We start from the raw sequence: 21,781 nt of genomic DNA on the forward strand, positions 1-21,781 counted from the left end.
TTAACGCTACTACAAGGAACTTTTATATTTTGTTGATTTTGGAAGCCCCTGTGGACAAAAAGTGTTGTGTTTCCACCGTAATAACCACAAAATATAATGTCAAAAATAAAATTATAAATCTCCTCCTGCTTCTGTTTGGCTAACATATGACTTACTGCAACTTTGCCTTGGCTCATTTTATCTGACTTCAAGGAGAATCTGACCTGGGTGCAGCCGTTATGAACAACTATACAAAAAGAGCTGATCTTTTTGATGGACTGTAGGTCATACAGAGGCATCTGTAATAAACTGAGACTGTTTCATAACCAGTTAAAAACTCCAGGTAGTAGCTCTAATTAAATGGGATTGAACTCTGTTCAGTACATTTACTCAATTCATCATTTCAAATCAAACAACTTCAAGTTAGAGGAACTCATGTTAATACGCTCTAAAGTGTTCTGAAAAGAAATACTAGAAATTTTAAGTTTAATAAACTTGAATAAATAAAAACTGTATATTTACATGAAATTGATGAGAAAAGATTAATTGATTTTACTAAATCTGTGAATGATTATTTGCAAGTGTGTTATTGCAGTAGAATACTAAAGAAGGATAAAACTATGTCGGCAAATTTAGGTAGGGGTATAGTTACAAAAGCACCAGGAATGTAGCACCAAGAAGACCAGATATGGACAAGGACAGTTGCGAGGAAACAGCTGTGAGAAGCACACATGAGAGGTCAGAGGTCACAGGGGAAGCTACACAGTGCAGGAATACTCATAATTGTGGAATCCCAGATTCAATAGGAATAAGAAAGAATGTGATGGAAACGAGGCCTGGTCAAGTAATTGTTTTATATCTAAGTCAAACAGGAATTTAGTGGAAGTAACTCATCCTGTCTCATTAACTTAACGTAAATATACAAGTTTTGCTTATTCAGCTTAAATATACTTCAGTTTCCCAGTTTTTATTTTAAGGACACTGCAGAACTTATAAACTTCAAACCTGAACTCTTTTAACTTGAAATATTAAGTTGAATGAATGTGCTGTAGAGTTCAATCAGCTCATTAAATCAGGTTTCTAAAAATAACATGATCAACATATTAGCAGGATTCCCAGCATGCATTGTTTGAGAGTTAAAATGCTCCTGAGACCCCTCTCTTTTATAGTTTGAAGAAAACATGTTGAAAACCTGTTTGAGTGAGTGAGTTTGAGTGTTTCTCAAACCTTTGACATCACACACCACCTCAGCTGCTGTTTGTTGCTAGCAGGTGCTGTGGACACTAGCATTTGTTCTTGGTTTACTGTTCCATTTCTTTTTCAACGCGGTGGCTTGAACTTTTCTCCTCCTGATCTGGACCTCACTTTGTTCCAGTTTGGAGCCACGATTGCAGTGTTTTTGAAGCATTAATTTTCATCTCTTCATTTGATCTTTGCTTACTATCCTGCCATCACAGTTTAGCGTGTGATTACTGGTAATCATGGATGACATGTGCATGCACTACGTTCATGATTGTGACTACATAGCAGGCTGATATTGAAACAAAAATACAGGAGAGACTAAACCAGTGTTGCCAGATGCAAAATCCAGCAATGATGTCCTGTTACTTTAAATTGATCTTTAAACAATTAAAGAAATTATCGTAATTATCATACATACAGAAACAACCTGGAAAGAGGCTAGGATGCTACACTGAATGGCAAAGTCATGTGCATCATAAAACACAGAGGCTCCATCATTGCAGCAAAACGGCAACCGTTTATTGCTTTACACAAAATCAATTGCAGCTCATCACACAATCACTCTCTCTAAATAAAAGCACCAGACGGAGTCACTGCTCTACCAGTTGTTTGATCAGTGTGATGCTGATGTGATTGGTTGCTCCGAAATAAGGTTTTGTTGCGGATTTATGGAAATGTCAGAAATGTCATACATACAGCCTGTTTTGGAATTACTGATCATATATTGTACAGTTTTTAAAATTGTGGTACTTATTGTGCATCTGGCAACACTGGACTAAATGTATTTGAAATTACATTTCAGTGGTCTCATATTTCATGTATTTTAATTTATTCAATATATGTTTTAAAATGAATTTATTTAATTTTTGAGAAATATTTCTGACATTTCTCTGCATACTAACACATGTACCAACAGTGGTACACATACCACAGTTTGAGAATCTATGTAATAATATCCTTTAGAATAAGTCATGGCTGCTCTTTTTTACAATAATGAAAACCTTGCCAACGGTGATGAAGAATTGAATTAATTCCCTAACACTCCCTACACTTACAAGTTAAATTCACTGGGAGCAGTTTCTTATCTTCTTTATGCCAATGCAGGAACAAAGTGACTCCAGCAGGAGCAGCTGCAGCTGTAATGTGAAATGAAGAACAAATTTTTTTTAAATTGAGAAAACATAAAAAGAACTTTGTTTGCAATGTTCTTCAGCGTGACTGTAGATTTGTTGGTTCAACTTAATATCTTAATCTCATTGAACAAGTTTTCTCAAAAACAACTGAATTAATATCAAGTTTACATGACTAGAAAATTTAATTTGTTTTGAATGATCACAAAATTGCCTCAACTTGTCTTTTCAGTTGCAATCGCCTTAAAATTTTAAAGTTACCTGGACACCACTGTTTTAATTTAAAATAAATGATTATGTTTTAAACTTGCAGAAAGTCTCTGCTCAGGTGTTGAAATTGTGCATAACAAAGAATTTAGAATAAAAGGTACTATTGACAGCAGGAATGCAACAATCTGAGAGGTCAGAACAATCAACTTTCAAGTAGTGACAATTAAAAGACATAATCATTATTCAATTATGAGCCCTTGTCACCCCCGACCTCACTAACCCCCTGCTAGTCGTGCTCTAGACTTGATGTTGCCACTTGACTGTGAATTCATTGCCTTACTCACTGCAGTAAGGGTAGAAAAAGGTGAAACCAATCTGCCACAGCAAAACAAAAAAGAGAGGAATGTAAAAACTTTATTGACTTTTATTTCAAGCAAAATAAGTCTACTGCAGGCAATATTACCTCTGCCTGGAAGTTCAATAAGCTATAGTAAAGCAGCCAGGTTAGCTTTACTGCCAGCACAAACAACAACAACAACAACAACCAGCCTTGCTGGTGGTGCCAGCTGACAGTCAGAGCCAAGGGAAATAAAATATCAGATGTAAAACGATGGTGAGGAAAAGTAAATGATTCTGAGTAGAGGAGCATCTATGGGCACGTGCATACTGTATTTTTAACTCCTTGATAATAACTTGAGACACTTACTTTGTTGGATAAAAAGATAAAATGTTGGTAGCTCTGTCAGATGAAAAAGGCGCTAATATTGTCATTAGTATAGCAAAATATTTGATCTAATCTGGGAACACAGTTCAACACTCATTTATATAGCATACTACTACTACTACTAATAATAATAATGATAATGATAATAATAATCATTATTTACATAGCACTCTTCGTACACATGGTGTAGGTCAAATTGCTTTACAGTAAAGTGAAGAGACAAGAGAAAAAAAAGAAATATATAAAAAGGGCAATTGAAAACACGTGCAAATAGGCTTCAGCACGATAAAAGCAAGCAATCAAATGAATAACAAATAGAAGAGGCAGCAAAGGCAAGCAAAGGTATATGTAAAATGTATGTAAAATATGTAAATTAGAATTTACAAAAGGAACACATAAAACAATAAAATATGTCAAATATAATTTTAAAAAGGAAGACATAAAACAAGACAATATCTAAAACATAAGAGCAGCAATGGTGAATAAAAAGGGCTTGGGGACATCTAAATAAATAAAATCAATCAAAAATCAACGAAAAACTTTACTTAAAAAAAAAAAGATTGAAAAACAAACGCTAACGCAGATAATAACTTTTTAAAATTTGATACAATTTTTTTTATTAAACAACATATCATTAATCATACGTAATCATAAATAATGTCCTATAAGTAGTGTCTTATTGTTGTTAAACAGTAATTTTCCGTAAGAATCATAAAAATCTCTCATAATCTGTGCGCGTCCTCGTGATTGGCAGACCCAAATTTGGTGTAGTGATCACATGGGCCAATTTCAGCCAATAGGATCGCTCCTGCAGACGCGCGCAACTTGATTCAGGAAGTACTGTTTATTTTCACGTCGCGCTCCGTTTAGCGAGAAAAGTCTTCAGTTATCCAAAACCGGACACGTTGCTTGTCAACAGGGGACAATTCAGAAAATGTCGACTGGTCCTGAGTCTGCTCATGTATCGTCGCTCGGGAAGGGTGACAACCTGCACCAACAGGGTAAGAAAAGAAGTTTACTAACTCGTTCAATGCTGCTAGACTGTCCTCTGATATAATGCACGTTTGGTGGCTTGGAACATCATGTATTTCAGAATTAGAGAGAAATTAAAAGACGAAAGAAGCTATAGTAGCGCTATATTGCTGCGGAACTGACTGAGTTTACTGCATTTCTTCCACACAGTTCTGGCCTCCTTCCCTCTGTGTGATATTACCGAAGAGGATCTGATCCAGAATCCTCAGTTCTGTAAACTGCTGGCCACCCTGGCACAACATGTGGACCAAACTGGACTCACTGTCCCACTGAAGACAGAGCTGGACAAGGTACCAGCGGGCACACTGGGACAAAAAAAATGGACTTTCAGTGATGTTACCTTCCACTTCTAATAATATACAAGCTACTTGCTTTGCGTGATACAGTGTTACATGCTGCAAGTCAGACTAAACTAAATTTAGACCAAAATGTTTGTTGGATTTGCCATTTTGTTTCGAGTTATTCATTTTTAATTACATAGTAAGTAGTCTATGACTTACTGACCTCTACTGGTAAACATTAAGAATTGCAGTCAAAGAGCTGGAACCTTTCTCTTGCTGCATAGTTCTGAGTTTGATTAGTTTTGAGTCTGTGATAGAGTAGCAATGATTAGTTGATTAGCTGGCAGCTATTGCATTAATTGCCAACTGTTCTGCTAATCAATTAATCTTTTGGAGTCATTTTTTTTTAAAGAGACAGTCTCCAAATTCTCTGATTTCAGTGTCTCAAATGTGAATGTTTCTTTACTACTCTTGGGCTTTGGGTATCAACATTTGAGCAACATCTGTTGATCAACATTTTTCTGGTATTTACTAGACTTAAAACTAATTTATTCATGATTGATTAATTGACAAAATTGTTAACATATTAATCAACAATGAAAATAAGGTGTTATAGTCCTAGTCTGTGAGCACTTACACAAAGTTTTTCCAGGCTGAGCAGAAGCTGCAGAGCCAGAGGCGTCAATGGCTGCGATCTGAGAGCCTCCACAAAGGGCTGCAGGAGATGATCCAGGACCACTGTATCAGGAAGCACCATGCCACTGTACCCCCAGACCAGAACATGGTACATTTCACATATTTATTTACACAGTCCATTGAAAAATTATTGAAAATTATTGAAAAGGTAAGTGTAATGTCCAAATCTCAGAGACTGCAGTTTTTTAATTAAGGACAAAACTGCGTTATGATGAAGTACTGTAGTGCTCCGTAGATGCTCTTGCCTAAAGGTTTTGTTCTCCAGATGCAAGGAAACATGTTTGTTTGGAAACAACAAATGTCACATCATCATTTTAATGTTTTTTTTTTTTTGTTTCAGTGAAATGAAATGAAAATTGTGATGCAAAATAACCATTCCCACAAATCATGAATTATATCACAATTGCAATATCTGTCAAAATAATCCCAAAAATTGCACTAATGCACATCCATCATTGAATTCAGGACATTATATACAGTATATTTTTGGTCATTAAATATTTTAGCAAACAGCAGTGTTTTAGTTGAGCGGGACGACACTTCTCTGATGATAAAAATATAAATATATATAATAATGGAATATGTCACTTGCCTTGGTTACGTGTGTCTGTGTGTGTGTGTGTGTGTGTGTAGTTCTATGAGACGATGGAGAAGTGTCTGCTGGTGTCTCAGTGTATCAGACAGCTGGATCTCAGTACCACTACCAACCAGGATCAGCCCTGTATTCTAGGTCTGAATCCTCAACAGGTGATGGAGCTCATGCCACCAGAGAAGGTGAGTCATAAAAATGGGTTAAAGGGATAGTTTGGATTAGGGTTTATGAGGTACTTGACAGTCAGTATAATTACCTACAGAAGACGGTGTCGGACATGACCCCAGTTTGGACAAGCAGATGTAGGAAGCTAAGCAATGTACTGGTGTGGACAGGTCAGCAGCAAAACATACATCAGACAGCCTTTTCAGAAAGGAAACAGCTGTTATTTAAGCCAAATATCACTCGCCAAACCAACCAGACTCCTTTGGTAAAAACAATAATTTTACCTTGCAGAACAGAGGAGTTGTTGGTCTACAGCAGCTTTGATCTTAGTTAGCTAGTTTGTGTGACTTTGATGATTTAAAAGGTTAATTCAGATTCACCAAAGTCATACAGTGATGCTAACAAACTAACAGGTTGAGGCAGCGGTAGAGTGGCAACTCAGTTGTCCTTTGTGGTTAAATTTCTGATTTTGCCTGTGGAGTTTGGTTTGTTTGGAGTGAGCAGTTTCCCATCAGAAACACAAACACACAATAAAAGCGATGAAGATATTCTAAATATAGTGTACACGTAAACAGATCTAAAGCGCCGTCTACTTTAGGAATCACATTGACTATGGATAAGCAGCTCATTTAGCTCAACTGCAAATAAACCAAACTATGCCTTAAAATGTAACTTGTTAACCCACAGTGTTGTGTCTTTACCAGAATGTTCAAAGAATGAAACAGGGTCTTCCCAGAGAGCTGGAGAAACATCTGAAGAAAAAGTGTTTGAGCCTCCTCTCTTACTATAAACCTGAATGGGGTACAGTATATACTCACTGATTTATGTGTCCCCTCCAGTAGACATTCTCATTCATTTTCACTACCCTTGAATCCTTTCCTTGTTCCACATAGACATGAAGACCAGGATGTTGTTTTGTAATTTCCTCTAGAGAATGAGAGCGAGGGTCTGAAGAACAGCAAGCTGTCTCATCTGTCAGCCCAGCTGGACAAAGAGAAGAAAAGAGCAGAGAGTCTGAAGGAGACCTGTCAGGAAAACACAGTCCTTCTGCAGAGACAGACTCAACTCTACCTCTGTGTAAAAACACTTCTTCAAACATGCTAGATATTGTTTAAAAAAGTAATTGGAAATGGTAGTGTGTGCAAACACCACAAATGTGTTTTGTTTAGTTAGTAAAAAAAACAATATTTTGCTTTCAGTTTTTCTCTTTTCAGTTTATTTTTTCTTCTTCTTGACTTGTGTCCAGGAGCTGATTAAGTGCATTCAGCTTCTCCAGTCTCTCATCTTGGACCACAGGCTGAGGGTCCAGACAGACTTGGACAGGAAGAAGCTGGACTACTTTGAGGGAAAATGTGAATTAGTCTTACAAAAGATCAAGTAAGGTGTTTTGTCAGCTTAAATGCAGTTTGATATTATAGATTTATTGGTGCTCTTATCCAGAAAGACTTATTGTACTTGGAGAATTAACTCATAGATCATTAATATTACATGCATTTCAGTGTTTTTTAACATAAGTTTTTCTCTTCTTCATTCAAAGGACTGAGATGGTGGAAATTCAGCTGGACACATACACAGTGGACTCCATATCTGCACATAGAAAAATAAGGCAAGATGCTTTTTGTGATCCGTTTCTTATTTTTATGTAATTCCTACATTATTCATTTGGTCCGTCACCCCATAACACTGAAAAATCCACATACAACAACTTGTCACAGTCTCATTTCCAAAAAGTATACACATCTGATAATGTTAGGTTCGTCAAACAAATCAAACAAATAAATTGTTCCGGTGTTTGTGCCCAGCACAGATCTGTGGGGTTTAAATCCACGCTGGAGGAAAACCTGCTGCCTTTTACTTACTGCTCGCTAACACCAACTTGAGCTGCAACTGTTTTTTGAAAAAAGAAAGAAAATAAAAATGTATTTTGATTACATTGTGAAATAGCGTAGGATTATGGGATTAGCTGATGAAAATCTATCTGACATGAGTCAGGCAGAAATCATGTTTATGCACAAGGTAAAATTTTATTTGTGTCATATTTTTGAATTAATTATGGATTTCTCTGCGTTTGAACATTGTTGGTAACATTTAGGATAATGGAGGTACACAACTTTACAAAATATATAACATGTGTAGTGTATTTAAACATTTTAATGTGGAGAAGTTATGTATTGTAGCTTTATTTCCTGGAAATTCTGCAGTTCCTGGAAAAGTGCGTTTAATTTGTCCTTACCATACTTGAATTTTTTTCACGCCCAAAAAAGCTCAAAAACTTTCTTAAAATGTAATGTGCACATTGTAAGAGACAAATTTTACTCATGACTTGGCACTTACAGCTTTTAAGTAAATCATTTTCACACAGGTGTGTGTGTAGAGGGAAGCATGAAGCTGTAGGCTGTAGGAGAAGTATATGAAGTAGAACTGACAAAATAAAATTCAATCTGCTCTCACCCCTGTTCATATCACTCCACTTCCTGAGAGGCAACAGAGTGATAGTAGTTTAGGGAATTCGTACGGTTTCTCACTAGTGTTTATCATTTAAATGCTCTTTGAATATGAACTGTAACTCCCCCATAATCCAGCCTTAAGAAAAGTTATTACAGAAACTACTTTCTGGCTGATAAATTCTCTTGTTGTTGTCTTAATTTCAGAGAGAAGCTGGACTCTGAGCTGAAGGCCTGTCAGGCGGAGAAGCAGTCTATCGAGCTAAAATTGGCCTCCTTTGAGATCCTGGGCAAAGAGTTTGAGACCCTGGCTGAGGAGTACTGCAGATTACGGCAGGAGATAGAAATGCAACACTGGGCACTGAAGGAATTCACCCAGTACAGTGACTAGTGAATTGAGAGCGTGTCCTCTCTCACAGTGACATGCTTGTTTTTGGACACTTGACAAAGAGACTGTGTGGACTTTTGGCCTACATGAAACATGTAGCAGGTACAGTAGTGAGTGGGGTAACTGCAGGCTGCTGTCAGAGCTCCTAATTTAAGAAAGCTTTTAATTAACTTCAAAAATTTCTGTTTTCTTAAAATGGTTGAGCATCTTCAGTGCATCACCATGGCAATTCTGCTTTCTTTGTTTATACCTGCACCCATTTAGAGTTTAAGCCTTGTTTAATATTAACCATCACTCTTTTAATGAGATGCAGTTTTACACTAAACTATCTTGCGTGTGACAATGTGGCCACGTTTGATTGCTTTCTGTATCAGCTTAAGTAAGTGAGAAGCAGGTATCAGGTGCCATGTGCTATATGTTGAGTGAGCATTCCTATGTAAATAAACTAAAATAAAGCATTTTCACCAGGAATCTGAATATGACTTATGTCCTATATTCTGTATTTATGGTGTGTCTGTTGTCACAATAATCTAAGCCTTTCTTGGTGTGTCTTAGAACACATCTTGTAGCCTAATTTAGTAATAGTACTGATATTTTGGCTGTCAATATGTTGTCCTTAATATATAGCATATTAATTACAACCTCTGTGGGGGTTTAAGTGTTTTCATCAAATACACTGCAGAATTTCCACATTGATTACTTATTAAATCTAGGGAATGAGACAAAGGATGCCAATTTGTAAAAAGGGGATCATGTCTTACATTCTGTACATGTTGGACACAGTATGTACTATATATATAAATCAATGGCATCAAAATTATGAATGTTAAAAACAGTTTTATGGTATAACAGCCTTTAAACCTACTTTTTTGTGCAATTTTTGTTGAGAAAAGTAGCAGAGAAAAAGGTGCAGCTGAGTGTCATCTCCCTGCAGTTTGCAGCATAATCCACAAGATGGCAGTATACTTTGAGTTTTGAGAGGTCTGCAGCACACTTCTATATTCAAATAATTCAGTACTGTTACCTCACATGGTGAACTCTTTTTTTTAATTCACAGAATAAAGCACTTAAAAGGAAAAGATGCTTGTAATTTCTATCACCCTTCAATTCTGCATCATGATTTATAATTCAAGCTTTAATATGAGCTGATTTCTTTCACATGACACAACAGCTGATGAGTGACACTAATACGTTTCAACACCTTAATCAGTAACAAGTTGTGTTTTCTCCTGTTGTTTGTATTATTATAGCTGCTGTGAAAAGGTCTACTCTTTGTGTGTTTAGTCTTAAGCACAACATGGAACAAAACATTTAAAAAACCCACTGACTTTTGTTAATAAAGTTTTTCCTTGTTGGCCATAAAACAAATCAACAGTCACATAAAATAAAAATAATTTTGATATTGGTAAAGACTGTGGTTGATGCTACCAGGTAACGGAGTTAAAGGAGTGGCATACAAAAGAATAAATCTTCAAAAGAAAAAGAAATGTGAAAAAATACAATGAAATAAATAAATGAATAAATAAATGTGGAAAGAAAATCTGAAAGAAAAATTCTGAACATTTTCATTTATGTTCACGTTACTTTTGTTATTTATTTACTTAAATGTATTTTTAAGTAGTTTTAAATGAATAATTACTGTTTTCCCTGTTTTTTAAAACATGTTTTATTATATTTATATTTATATGTCATTTTTATCCTCTTATTTGTCCTCCAGTTAATTGACAATTTGGCCTTTCAAGGAAAAGCAAAAGAGAAAAGCAAACACAACAGGAAAAAGAGGAAAAAACAAAGGGATTTGTCAAACCCAGGTGTAACTAATAATATAAGTCTTAAGTGCTGCATTGCAGTTGTTGTTGGAACAGAGTCATCGTTAATGTCATTAGTTCCACCTGTGCTTTTATTTATTTATCAGTATATGTCAATATTTTTGTATTTATTTTTTATTTCTCCACATTTTTAAATTTACTTATTGATTCATCACATTAAATAGTAAAGTAAACACGGAACCCTAACAACTGTGTCGTTGATAATACCTGTGTATACCCTACTTTTTAATATCAACAGGGCTGCTGTGAAAATGGTTTGTTCTGTTCACACACAATTGAATTTGCATGCAATTAATGTTAAGCAGTCATGGAAAAAAGTGCCAAACAAACCCAATGACTTGTTAAAGTGCTCATTAACGGGCCATAAAGTGTATTTACAGCCGTACAAAAAAAATATTTCCACATTGGTCAAATTGATGTTGACACTGGCAGGTTAACGCCCACTGTCTTCTTTCCATAGACGATCTTTGGTTAAGTCAAGCGGAAGTAGGACAGAGTGACGCATCTTGCTCTGTCAAACCCTCTCTGCTCGCCTCCAACATCATCACCACCATCATCAGCAGCAGCGGCCCCGCCTCGCGACGCGAACCGCTGGCTGGCTGGTTCCTCTCCAACACACACACAACCCACATCTGGCTGTCACACACACACACACACACATACACACAACAGCGCCTTGCTGCTGGCGCTCCGTCCTACCCTGCACCGCGGCATGCTCATACTCACACCGGGACATACTGAGTGGATATTAACCGGCGGGACACGATGTCTGAGGTGCGGAAATTCACAAAGAGGTTGAGTAAACCCGGGACGGCGGCTGAAGTGAGGCAGAGCGTGTCGGAGGCTGTGAGGAGCACCGTGGACCTGGTGGTGAGTGAACCGGCGGTCATTTTAGCATTTAGGTAACGCAACTAACCGGGTAGCCTGCTAACTCCCCTCCCCTCTGTCTGCCCTCTGTGCGGAGAGTAGTTTTTTTTTTATCCCTCTTTCATACATTTTACTGTTCTTTTTGTTTATCCTCACACTTACTCTTCAAACTCTTTTTATTTCTGTTATTTTTTTTGTTTTTTGAACATTAACCCCAGCTACTGTAGAGCTCTGGCATGTCTCTGAACGCACTGAAACAATTTCACACGATTGGCAGTGCTGCGCTCACTGTAATGATAAAAGACAGGTTATTATGGGGCTGTTATATGCCGCAAATTTAACTTCCATATGCTGGCTCGGTTTTCTTATAAAAGAGTGTGACATTGTCCACGGGAACACATGGTTTTTCAGTCTTCTCGTGCGGCTCCTTTTGTGTGCTGGCGGATGAGGAGCAGTGCCAGTTGGACAGCTGCAGCATGGCTTCCCTGTCCCTGCCTTGGAGCAATGTGTGTGCCTCTTTATTTCTGTTGGGAATGGCCTTATTGTGCAGTGCATGTCCTTCAGATTGATGCACCCTGCTAATGACCAGAAGATTTCTTATTGTTTTATTGTTTTCTGCAGTTGAATGAATTGCAGGGCCGCTGGCTGATAGTGGGTTGGACCAGGCTGCAATAATGAGGGATTAGGCGCAGTGTGGTTTGAGATGAATAGCAGTGAGGATCCTGCTGATACAGCATGTGTATGAGATTATTCACATATTCCTATTCAGTTTATAAAAAGTGTTACATCTCTCTTGAAACTTCCAGTGATGTCAGTGCAGTTATTTTTGTAATAACTTAAACCACCATTCACTTTTTCATTATGTGACTTTGACAAATTGCAACCTCAACCCCAAACATAACAGATCTCACAGCTGTTTAGAGATTAAAGATGCATAAATTTGAATAAGAGATAAACTCTTGTTCCCTTGAGATTATGGCTTAAGTCTTATGATGATCATCTCGAGGAGGAGTGTGACGCAAGCAGGTTATCAGAGCAATAATAAATCATGTGATAAGATTTTAGTTTCTGCAAACAGAGGTGGGAGTGTGTTTCTGTTTCGCCACATGTGTTAAGTGTGTTCTGTTTTAGAGTAGCAGGTTCTGGTTGCTCGTGGTTGGCTCGGTGACTGAGAACAAATGCTGTTTTGTGTTGTTTTGCATGGCCCGCGTTCATCTCTCATGGGGATTCCCTCAGGCATGCTGTGACCGTGCTTCCTGTGTGTGTGACTGTGTTTGTGTGTTCATTCTCGACTTCTTCTTCAATTTCATAAAGTCAGTGTCATCTTTAAGTTTTTCCTGCCATGCCTGTGTTTTTCAGCTTTTAAGTGAACAAGCAGGTTTCCAAGCAGAAAGTTCAATCAAACTTTGTAACAGGAAGCAGCAGAGTGCACAACATGGAAGTATGTTTTTTTTTTCTAAATGACCCTTGGGCCAATTAGTGTGAAGCTGCATCATGAGAAATCCCGTCAGCTGATGTGTCATGGTCTTCCTGGAGTTCTGTTGAAAAATTATTAAGTCCATATCTGTGTCTGTGTTTTGGATCTTTTAGATAAAAGTGTTTTTGCATCATAGGACAGTAAGTGTCAGCAGCCTGATAATGGTGAAGTATATTCCTTACCTAATAAAGTACTTGATCTGTGAAACTGCTTAGAACATCCAGGTGTGTGTGTGGTGTTTTCAGTACAGCACAAAACAAAGACTTGATTCTAGTTTAAATATAGTTGTGGGTTTGCTGCGTGCTCTCAAGTTCTTTGATCGGGGACCGTATCTGTGTTCCCAGAGTCCTACGTTCCCATGGCCCTATGTTCCCACGGTCTTACGTTCCCATGGTCTAATGTTCCCACATTCCTATGTTCCGACTGACCTACGTTCCCAATGTTCTATGTTTCCACTGTTTTATCTTCCCAAAAGCCTGTGTTATATTGTCCAAGGCTCCGATGTTTCCAGGGTTCTGTGTTCTCAAAGTCCTATTTTTCCAGAGTCCTGTTGTCCTAGGGTCCTATGTTCACAAGGTCTTATATTCCCAAAGTCCTATGTTCCCAGGGTTCCTCGTTCCCAAAATTATATGATCCTAGGGCCCCATGTTCCTAGGGTCCTATGCTGCCAGTGTCTCTTGTTACCAGTAGGGCTGCAGGATTTGGTAAAAAAAAAAAAAAAAAGTCATCTTGTGATTATTTTGACTGAAATCGGGATATGTAATATAATTAGTGTAAATGATCAGTTTTGTGTTACAATTTTTAAATCTATCATTAAAATTTTGATGTGATATTTATTGAGATTTGTACCAAGCAAACAGGTTGTCTTGTGGAGAACCATATTTTTGGGCCAGGTCATCTATGCAGCACTACACTTACCTCATTTTAATGGCGTTTGCTCATACGTTTTTCTTTTTTCAGAAAATTACAATTTGTTCTGGTTCTGTGACTTGGATTTTGCACTTGACCATATTGCGATTTTATTGCAGTTGCAATTAATTGTTCAGCCGTAGTTACCAGGGTCCTGTGATTCAAAGGCTCTGTGTTCCCAAAGTCCTGTCCTTCCAGAGTCCTGTTGTCCTATGCTCACAATGTCTCATGTTACCAAAGTGCTAAAATCCCAGGGTCCTATGCTCCCAAGCTCCTATGTTCCCAAAGTCATATGTTACCAGGGTCCTAATTTCCCAAGGTCTAATCTTCTTAGTCTCCTATGTTTCCAAGGCCCTATGGTCTCATGGCCCTATGTTCCCAGGCTTCTGTGTTCCAAAAGTCCCATGTCCCTAGGGTCCTATGTTTCTAGAATACTCTGTTCCCAGGTTCTCAAAGTCCCATATTCGCAGGGTCCTATGTTCAATGTAACCCCTACCTCTATCGCTGGCCCCAACCCATTATATTATATATATTTAGCTGTGGAACATAGGACCCTGGGAGCACAGGAATGACCCCCTCTGATGACCAGCATGTGGACATAAGGAAAAGAGACATTTTTCAAGCCAAACAGCCTAACTCTTGCTGAATCCAGTTTTTCAAAAAGGATTAGGCACTTTCTTGTCTTATGATACTAAACTTAACATCCTGTGGTTCTGGACTGTTGGATAAGTAAAACAAGAGATTTGAATGCATTTCCTTGGGCTGTGGGAAATTATAGCGGGGATTTTTTCATGATTAATTGAGAAAATGATCAGCAGATTGATTGACAATGAAAATACTTTTTAGTTGCAGCCCAAAGTTGTTCCCAAACTTGGAAAGTGGACACCCTGCAGAAACACTGCAGGAGGTATGCACATGACGATGGAGTAAAAATAGGAAGTAAAACTTAAAAGGTTTATTTTTTCACATGAGACTTTTTGACTGGTCATACACTGGTGTAACTAATTGCATTAGTCTTGAGTGCTGCATTGCCTTAATATCATTAGTTCCACCTGCACTTTGCCTTGTACAGTATGACAAGTTTCAATATCTGCTGTGAAAAAGTACTGTGAAAAGGATTAACTTGGTAGCGATAAAGAAACAAGAGTGCACTGAGGCCAGCAAGACTATCAAGATTCAACTCAGCAAAATGTAAACAGAAAGCAAAATACACAGTACACATCAGACAGGTTGTCGGGGAGGAAAATGAAAACAGGTGATACTCATCAAGCAGATCAGTGGGATTTAAAGAAGCTTATCTTCTTTTTAAAGTCACTGTCAATATAGTTTCCCAGTGTTGCCAGTAAATAAAAAAATCTATTTATGGGGTTGGAGAGTGAGTAATCTTTTGGCTTCCAATTCAAATGGGGACATTAGAAAAAAAAAAGGTTTGGGAACCACTCTAGAAGAATGCACTGTTGACATCTAGAGTGCAGAAGACTCAGAAACACCAGCGTCCACGTGATTGTACAACCAGCATGTCAGTGTAAAGTCAGTAGGAATGTCAACCTCTGTGGATTAAATGTGTCTGCTCTCTGCCATGCCTCAGTGCCATGTCACTGTCCAGTGAAACATGCATATAACTCTATATTTGGTCATTTTTTGGGTGGATTTTTTTTAGTGGAGGATTAGATTTAGTGATTTAGTCGGGGGCTGAGAAAAGTCCATTATGTTTTAGACTTTAAAAAATCCTTATACTGATAATAAAAATGGGTTGTCACAAAGGTTAAAGCAAAGCTGTTTATCTTTTGTGATGAAAAGTCGACATTTTGGAGATACATGTGTTTCATTTGATCGCAACACATTTCTTGTCAGTTATTTGCTAGTAACTACTTCATATCAGAGGTGTCGGCTTTAGTCACATGACTTGGAATGGAATCAGACTTAAGTCACAAATTTGATGATTTTAGAGTGGACATGACAAAAAGAAAAAAAATACTTTCAACTCGACTTGGTCTTAAACACCAGTGACTTGTGACTTCATTTGAACTTGAGCCTCTTGACTTGAAACTTTCCCTCGAGCTGAAAGTTCCTGTCATAAGTCTCAACAGTTGCAAATTCTGGCTACTATTGGTTTCCAGTGGTATAAAGTCCTGCTGTTTCAGCTTTTCAGTCAATTAATTTCTCTTCATTTCTTAAATCAACCAACATTAAATCTATTCTTCCTCATCAAGTCAACACTTAACACCTCAAATCCTCTTTATTTGAACCAATCTGACGGCATCCAATCAAGTTGCAGGAGAGAACCATGAAGAACTAATGTTACTCGTAACTTGCCTGTCCTGACTTAGGACTTTACTCTGGACTCTACATTTCAGAATAATTAGCTTTGAATTTGGTGTTTTAATCCTGCACGTATCTGTACATCCTTTATGGAAATGCAGCAAGAATCTATTTATGTATTAATACATTTTTTGGCATAGGCAGGGACCAATGAAAGCATTAAAGAGGATGGCTCAGCTTCTTGTCTTCTCTCAGATGAGCTGCAGTGTATCTGGCTCTCTCATATACACAGATTGGAGCACTTAGTGGGGTCAGCTGTGGGACAGTGGAGCTGCTTTATACTCTATGTGACTTGCTTGTCTCATCCATTGTGCATAAGTGTAAGCTTCCCAAGCCAATGTGATAAAATCCACCTGGTCACACTGGAGTCGTGAGTGCCTTACATCTGCTGAACCGTAATGGGACACAGACATCTGGAAATGCACCCTTGCTAACATCATCATCATCATCGTCCCCTGGAAGCACACCGGGAGTCTTTGCTTTGCTTTGTACTCAGTGATCTGTGTTTGAGTGTTCTCCGGCCAGGCTATTAGCTGAGAGGAGAAAGTGTGAGACATAATGGGAGGCTGGAAGTGTCTTGATCACTTGCATCATAAAGTTACACCCAAATGTTAGGCCACGTCCCTCAGTGTTTTAGCATTTCTCCATTTCTCAATCAGTGAGACTGTGGTTTGACAGCCGCCTGCTTATGATTCTTCAGCTTCTTTCCTCTTCTATGAAAGCAGAACTATTTCTCTCTGCCTTTCCTTTTCTCTTTGCTTGCTTCCCGTCCCTCCCTTTCTCTCTCTCTCTCTCTCTCTCTGTCTCTGTAACATGATCACTCTTGCAGTCAAGCCACCGTGTTCTGCCGAACGGTTGCCTGCGACTTGTAGCGCTGCGGTCGAGCTTGTTGCACATGACAGGAAGCGGAGCTGCTGCTGTGTGTGCAGGGGCGGCACAGTCGCGTGTAATGCTTTCAACAGACTTGTAGGTGTTGAGTTTTGCTGCTGCTCAGGTTCCTGGTTGTCCACTGTTGCAGCTGGTCTTTATGTAAAAAGAGATGCTAGTCAATGCATTAAAAAAATGGAAAATACTGAATTTCACATTTCACAAGTACCATTAGGGTTAGGAAGTTTTTGTTTAGATTAGTGGTTAGAAAAAATGCCAAACGCAGCGTTCATGTGGACAACTGAGAAAGCCGGGGTCTGGTCTGGTGGAAAACTCTGCGAAGAACATGCACGTGTAACAAGCTTATTTCACAGACCAAATTATTGGGTAGAGAACATGGAAAGGGAGAACTTTCTTTCCTTTATTGGCTTGTGCACAGATGCCAGGATATTGAAGAAGGAGATTTCTTTAACCCCTTAAACTCCACTGAACTAATTCTGTGTAGCCAAACATTGTTCAAACTGTTTTTTTTAACTAAAAAGGGCAGTTTTTAAAGAAACTGCAGTGTGAATGGTGGATGTTGAAAAACTGATACTAAACGGCATTGCTTGCTTTAAAAACTGAATACCAGTAATGTATGAAAGATGTGTGAATATTTTAAGGCTTATTGAAGAGCTGACCTTGAGCTGAATTGCTGGCTTTAATTTTTATGGAGAGGCAGCTGAAAGAGTATGAAGAGTTGGAAAATTGGGAGAGGGTCTAAGAATCATGGGTGGGATTTTTAAGTTGAATAGAATTCATAATGCATGACTGATGTGGAAGATTGTAACATCATTATAACCTCACTGAAGTCATTCTGTGTAACCAAACATTTAATGGTACATGTGACACATAATAGTACATATCAAATATTGAAAGTGTGGAAATAATTATTTTTCTAACTTTAAAGCTGCTTAAAGCCAAGAAACTTTGGGATTTCTTGTATAAGAAATCATAGAAAGCTAACTAACTAACAACAGCTTATAGCTAGCTATTTTATTAATCGTCATGTGTGACATCAGCCTGTAGTTTACATTACAACTATCGTAGCTCAGTTTGTAGCAGTAATATAGTAGCATGAAAACAGACAAGGCAAAGCTGTATATTGACAACATTTGGGTTGTTTTTTCTACAGTTTGTGTTGTTGTTAGTTGCACAAAAGATCTGTTTATCACTAAATAGCCAATGTTTCTATTGTCTGCTGTTTACTTACCAGTTTTTGAGACACGTTGTGAGTTCAGCATCGAACTTCATCCCTTCATTACTTCACCCAGCAGTGGAAAGCAACGCCAGTGTTGTCTCTGGTTTTGCCTGTGTTTCAATCACATTTTTTCTTTGTTGCTTAATGTGGTTCCTTGCGAGGAAGTGGTGATGATAATGGTTGCTTTTGTTTATGTTGCATTTATGGTCAATTCATTGACCAAGTGGGAGCAGTACCCTTAATGTGAGTGACAAGACGCTAATATGCCCTTTGGGCAGCACTATTTCTTCATCTTCTCACGTTGGACTGAGGACAGATGGGACAGGACAGTGGCTCACTATTGCCTCTTTAGGTTTAGAGTGGCATTGCAAGACAGGACAAGCTGAGGCTAGCTGGGTAGCATGGCTGACTTTAGTTGAGATCTCTGCAACACAATACATTAGACATCTTTGACATATAGCTCCTTTCAAGCAAACTAAATCTACCTGCCACTTATATGTTCACCATTATTTGGCTTGTGGAAACTGTGCGCCCTGTGTAGATCCCTAGATCTACTGAAAAACTGCACATATGAACATGTTCAGTGAGGGAAGGCAGTAGATGGGAGGGGAGACCAGCAGCAAGCAGAAAGGAAAAAAGCAGCAGCCAACTGCTGCATAACTTTATTACTGGCTTGCTCACTCTGCCCACTCCAGCAGTGGTAGAAGAGGAAAACAAAGCCCTGCAACTCAGCTGCATGGCTCTTAAATGGAAATATGACAAGGTGGAAAATGACTCAATCAAAGTCTCCCAGCTGTAGGGCATAGTAAGGGTTTTTAGAGTTTTGTACACTAAGCAGCGTGTCGGCCCAATGCATGTATTGCCTACAGACTCGGTGGCAGTGGCTCAGTAATGTGGCACAGAAGCTGATCAAATCCATACAGTCTGATTTCCTCTGCTGGAGTCCAAAAGGCTTGGTGTCGCTCAGCCAAGGCTTATTGGCTAAGCTATTCATCACCATCTTCACCGCTCAGCTTCAGCTTAAAGTGGCACTTTCTTGGAATTAATTCTGAATCTTTCCAAGTGGTTTAGGTTTATACTTGTTATCACATCTTGACCTAGTTGTTGAAGGCTAGCTTTTAATCTGTAGGTCTCTTTAAGACATAATGCTTTCATATCATTCACTTCTCTATGAAACTCAAAACAGGAAGTTAAGATGTTTAGCTAGAACTACCGTGTGGCATGTGATATATTTCTGGTGTTTTGTTTCATTACTACATTGCTTTTTTTTTTTAACCATACATAGCCGTCAAGTCAAATCTTTGAATTTGCCCACTTCACTGCTGTTTGTTTCACCTTTCTTATCCTTCCTGTTTTTGCCTGCGCATTTGTTGTCACTGCTTCCCTTTTGTCATCTTTTGCCTTTTTTTCATCCACCCACAATTCTCTGTGCAACTGTTCCCCTGCACTGTGACAGTCCTCTGAACTCTGTGGTTGTCTCTCTGATCTCTTGCGGCTCTGCTTTTGCATGGGTGGTGAAAACGTCTGGGAGTGAGCCCTTGTTAACTGCTTTCAAATAGCTCGCCAGAGCCACAATGATCAGAACATGAGATCAAAAAGAAACAGCGTGTTTATGTGACATTACATGTATTTGTATTTCCATCTTCCCCTCTCAGGAGCAGCCAAAGATCATTGAACCACTGGATTATGAAGCTGTGGTGTTTCAGAGAAAGGCCCAGATCCACAGCGACCCCCACCGAGACCTGCTGCTCTGCCCTGTCGACGATGTCTCGGTGAGGCCCCTCATCCTTTCCCACTGTGTCCTCTAGGACGGGCTCTCACTAGGTCATCTTCTTCATCAGGATAAAGTCACAACCCAGGGAGCTCTGTAGTTTATGCACCAGTTTACTGTATCCTAAATGTAGGGCTTGACCAAGTTGACTTTTGTCAGTATCATCCTCTCATACTCTAAGTTTCAATAGTTGTCACTTATTAAGAACTTTAGTTCAAGTTTGATTATGTTTATTTGTTGGCTAGCAAATAATATTTTTTATTGTTATTTATTAGAATATTTGGATAAAAGTTGTGCTCTTCTGTACAGGGCCAGAGCAGCACCAATCCATGTATCAGAAACACTTGACCTCACATATTTAAGCCCTCAAATGAAATAAAAAAAATAAAATGGGCAAGCTTGATTTCAAACAACATGGATTGAGTTTTTAGCATTGTATTCAGCAACAGAAGATCTGGGAGAGCTAACGACAGGTCACATGGGGTAAGAATCATAAGCAGATCAGGCAGTCTAGAGCTGCAATGATTGATTGATTGAAAGAAAATTATTTGGCAGCTATTTTGAGAATTGATTCATCTTTTCAATCATTTTTCCAGCGAAAATTTCAAATATGTGCTGGTTCTGGCTTCTTAAATGTGAGGATTTGCTGCAGAGTTACTGTATTTAGCAGCAATTTCATTACAATTAGTAAAGCAAACCAACATTTTTGAAAGTTTTGCACTCTCAGCTGTTTATCTAATGTTATATGAACATAGATGGCAGCATTGTTATTCAGGAGCTTATTGATATTTCCACAGTGACCAGTCAGGAAGCAGTACCGATTCTCGATATTCATCAGCACCGAGAGATCTTTGGATTTTAGACTTTTGGTCAGACGAATGATGCAATTTGATGACGCCACTTTGGGCTCTAAGAAATTACATTTCTCTTTTTTTTTCCACAATTTTTTGAGATTTTATCGACTGAACAATAAAACGGTTAATTGTGAAAATAATCAGCAGATTAATTGATCATGAAAATAATCATTAGTTACACCCCTAATAAGCCACCATATTAGCTGAACCTATTGAAGGCTATGAAGGGTGAACAGATTTCAGACTGACCTCTGGGTTCAACTTAGACCTACTGTTCTTACTGAAGTTCTTACTGATCCCTTTATGTTTTACCCACAAGGAAAGTGATTTAAATAATCAAGTTAAACTGTTGGCTTGTTTACAACCTGTCTGACTGTCTGACGGTTTGTGTTTCCTGCAATCTTCCATATCTCAGTAATGACTTTGGCGACTACAGTGTTGTCATAACAAATGGGAATGATGGCTAAAACTACAAAAATAAGTCCAGTTGTAAGAAAATGATTATATCCTTTAGATTTCACATATAAAAATCAATATTTTGAGTGAAAAACAGCATTGTCTGTTTTGTCCAGGAAACTTAAAAATGTATTTGCTGCCTATTTGGACGATGAATCAATGTTGGATCCAAACTCTACTTGCTAAATCCATCTGCGGTCTGTGATTTGCAGGTCAGAAGCAAAATCTTAGACTCCTCACACCTGTAAACAGCCACATCAGCAGCTTTTTTTCTTGTAAAACCGCCCAAGTCAAACAGGAACAAAG

At 38.3% G+C, this 21,781-nt stretch overlaps 2 protein-coding genes across 2 annotated transcripts in view; both read left to right on the forward strand.

Moving 5' to 3' along the window:
• The first annotated feature begins 4,091 nt into the window (after positions 1–4,091).
• Positions 4,092–9,360, forward strand: haus4 (HAUS augmin-like complex, subunit 4). The gene is made up of 9 exons (XM_084712304.1): positions 4,092–4,286; positions 4,468–4,607; positions 5,251–5,382; positions 5,928–6,068; positions 6,756–6,852; positions 6,983–7,128; positions 7,298–7,428; positions 7,589–7,657; positions 8,703–9,360. The coding sequence occupies exons 1-9, from the start codon at positions 4,220–4,222 to the stop codon at positions 8,884–8,886; spliced, it is 1,107 nt and encodes a 368-aa protein (XP_084568430.1). The 5' UTR covers positions 4,092–4,219; the 3' UTR covers positions 8,887–9,360.
• A 1,978-nt stretch (positions 9,361–11,338) lies between these two features.
• The window catches only part of dock11 (dedicator of cytokinesis 11), a 100,697-nt gene continuing 90,254 nt past the window's right edge, over positions 11,339–21,781 (forward strand). The window contains exons 1-2 of the mRNA XM_084713130.1: positions 11,339–11,582; positions 20,050–20,166. Of these exons, the coding sequence (XP_084569256.1) occupies positions 11,478–11,582; positions 20,050–20,166 (222 nt within the window). The 5' untranslated portion in view covers positions 11,339–11,477. The remainder of the gene's footprint in view (positions 11,583–20,049; positions 20,167–21,781) is intronic.

The sequence above is a fragment of the Lutjanus erythropterus genome, chromosome 23 (assembly GCF_056507025.1).
Source record: "Lutjanus erythropterus isolate fLutEry1 chromosome 23, fLutEry1.hap2, whole genome shotgun sequence".
Classification (NCBI taxonomy): Eukaryota; Metazoa; Chordata; class Actinopteri; order Lutjaniformes; family Lutjanidae; genus Lutjanus; species Lutjanus erythropterus.

What these genes read in the sequence shown, in the direction of transcription:
- haus4 (XM_084712304.1), top strand. Translation starts at nt 4,220, where the DNA reads ATGTCGACTGGTCCTGAGTCTGCTCATGTATCGTCGCTCGGGAAGGGT. An exon ending in AGACTCAACTCTACCTCTGT is followed by an intron (nt 7,129 to 7,297) that starts GTAAAAACACTT and finishes ACTTGTGTCCAG; the next exon opens with GAGCTGATTAAGTGCATTCA. An exon ending in TTAGTCTTACAAAAGATCAA is followed by an intron (nt 7,429 to 7,588) that starts GTAAGGTGTTTT and finishes CTTCATTCAAAG; the next exon opens with GACTGAGATGGTGGAAATTC.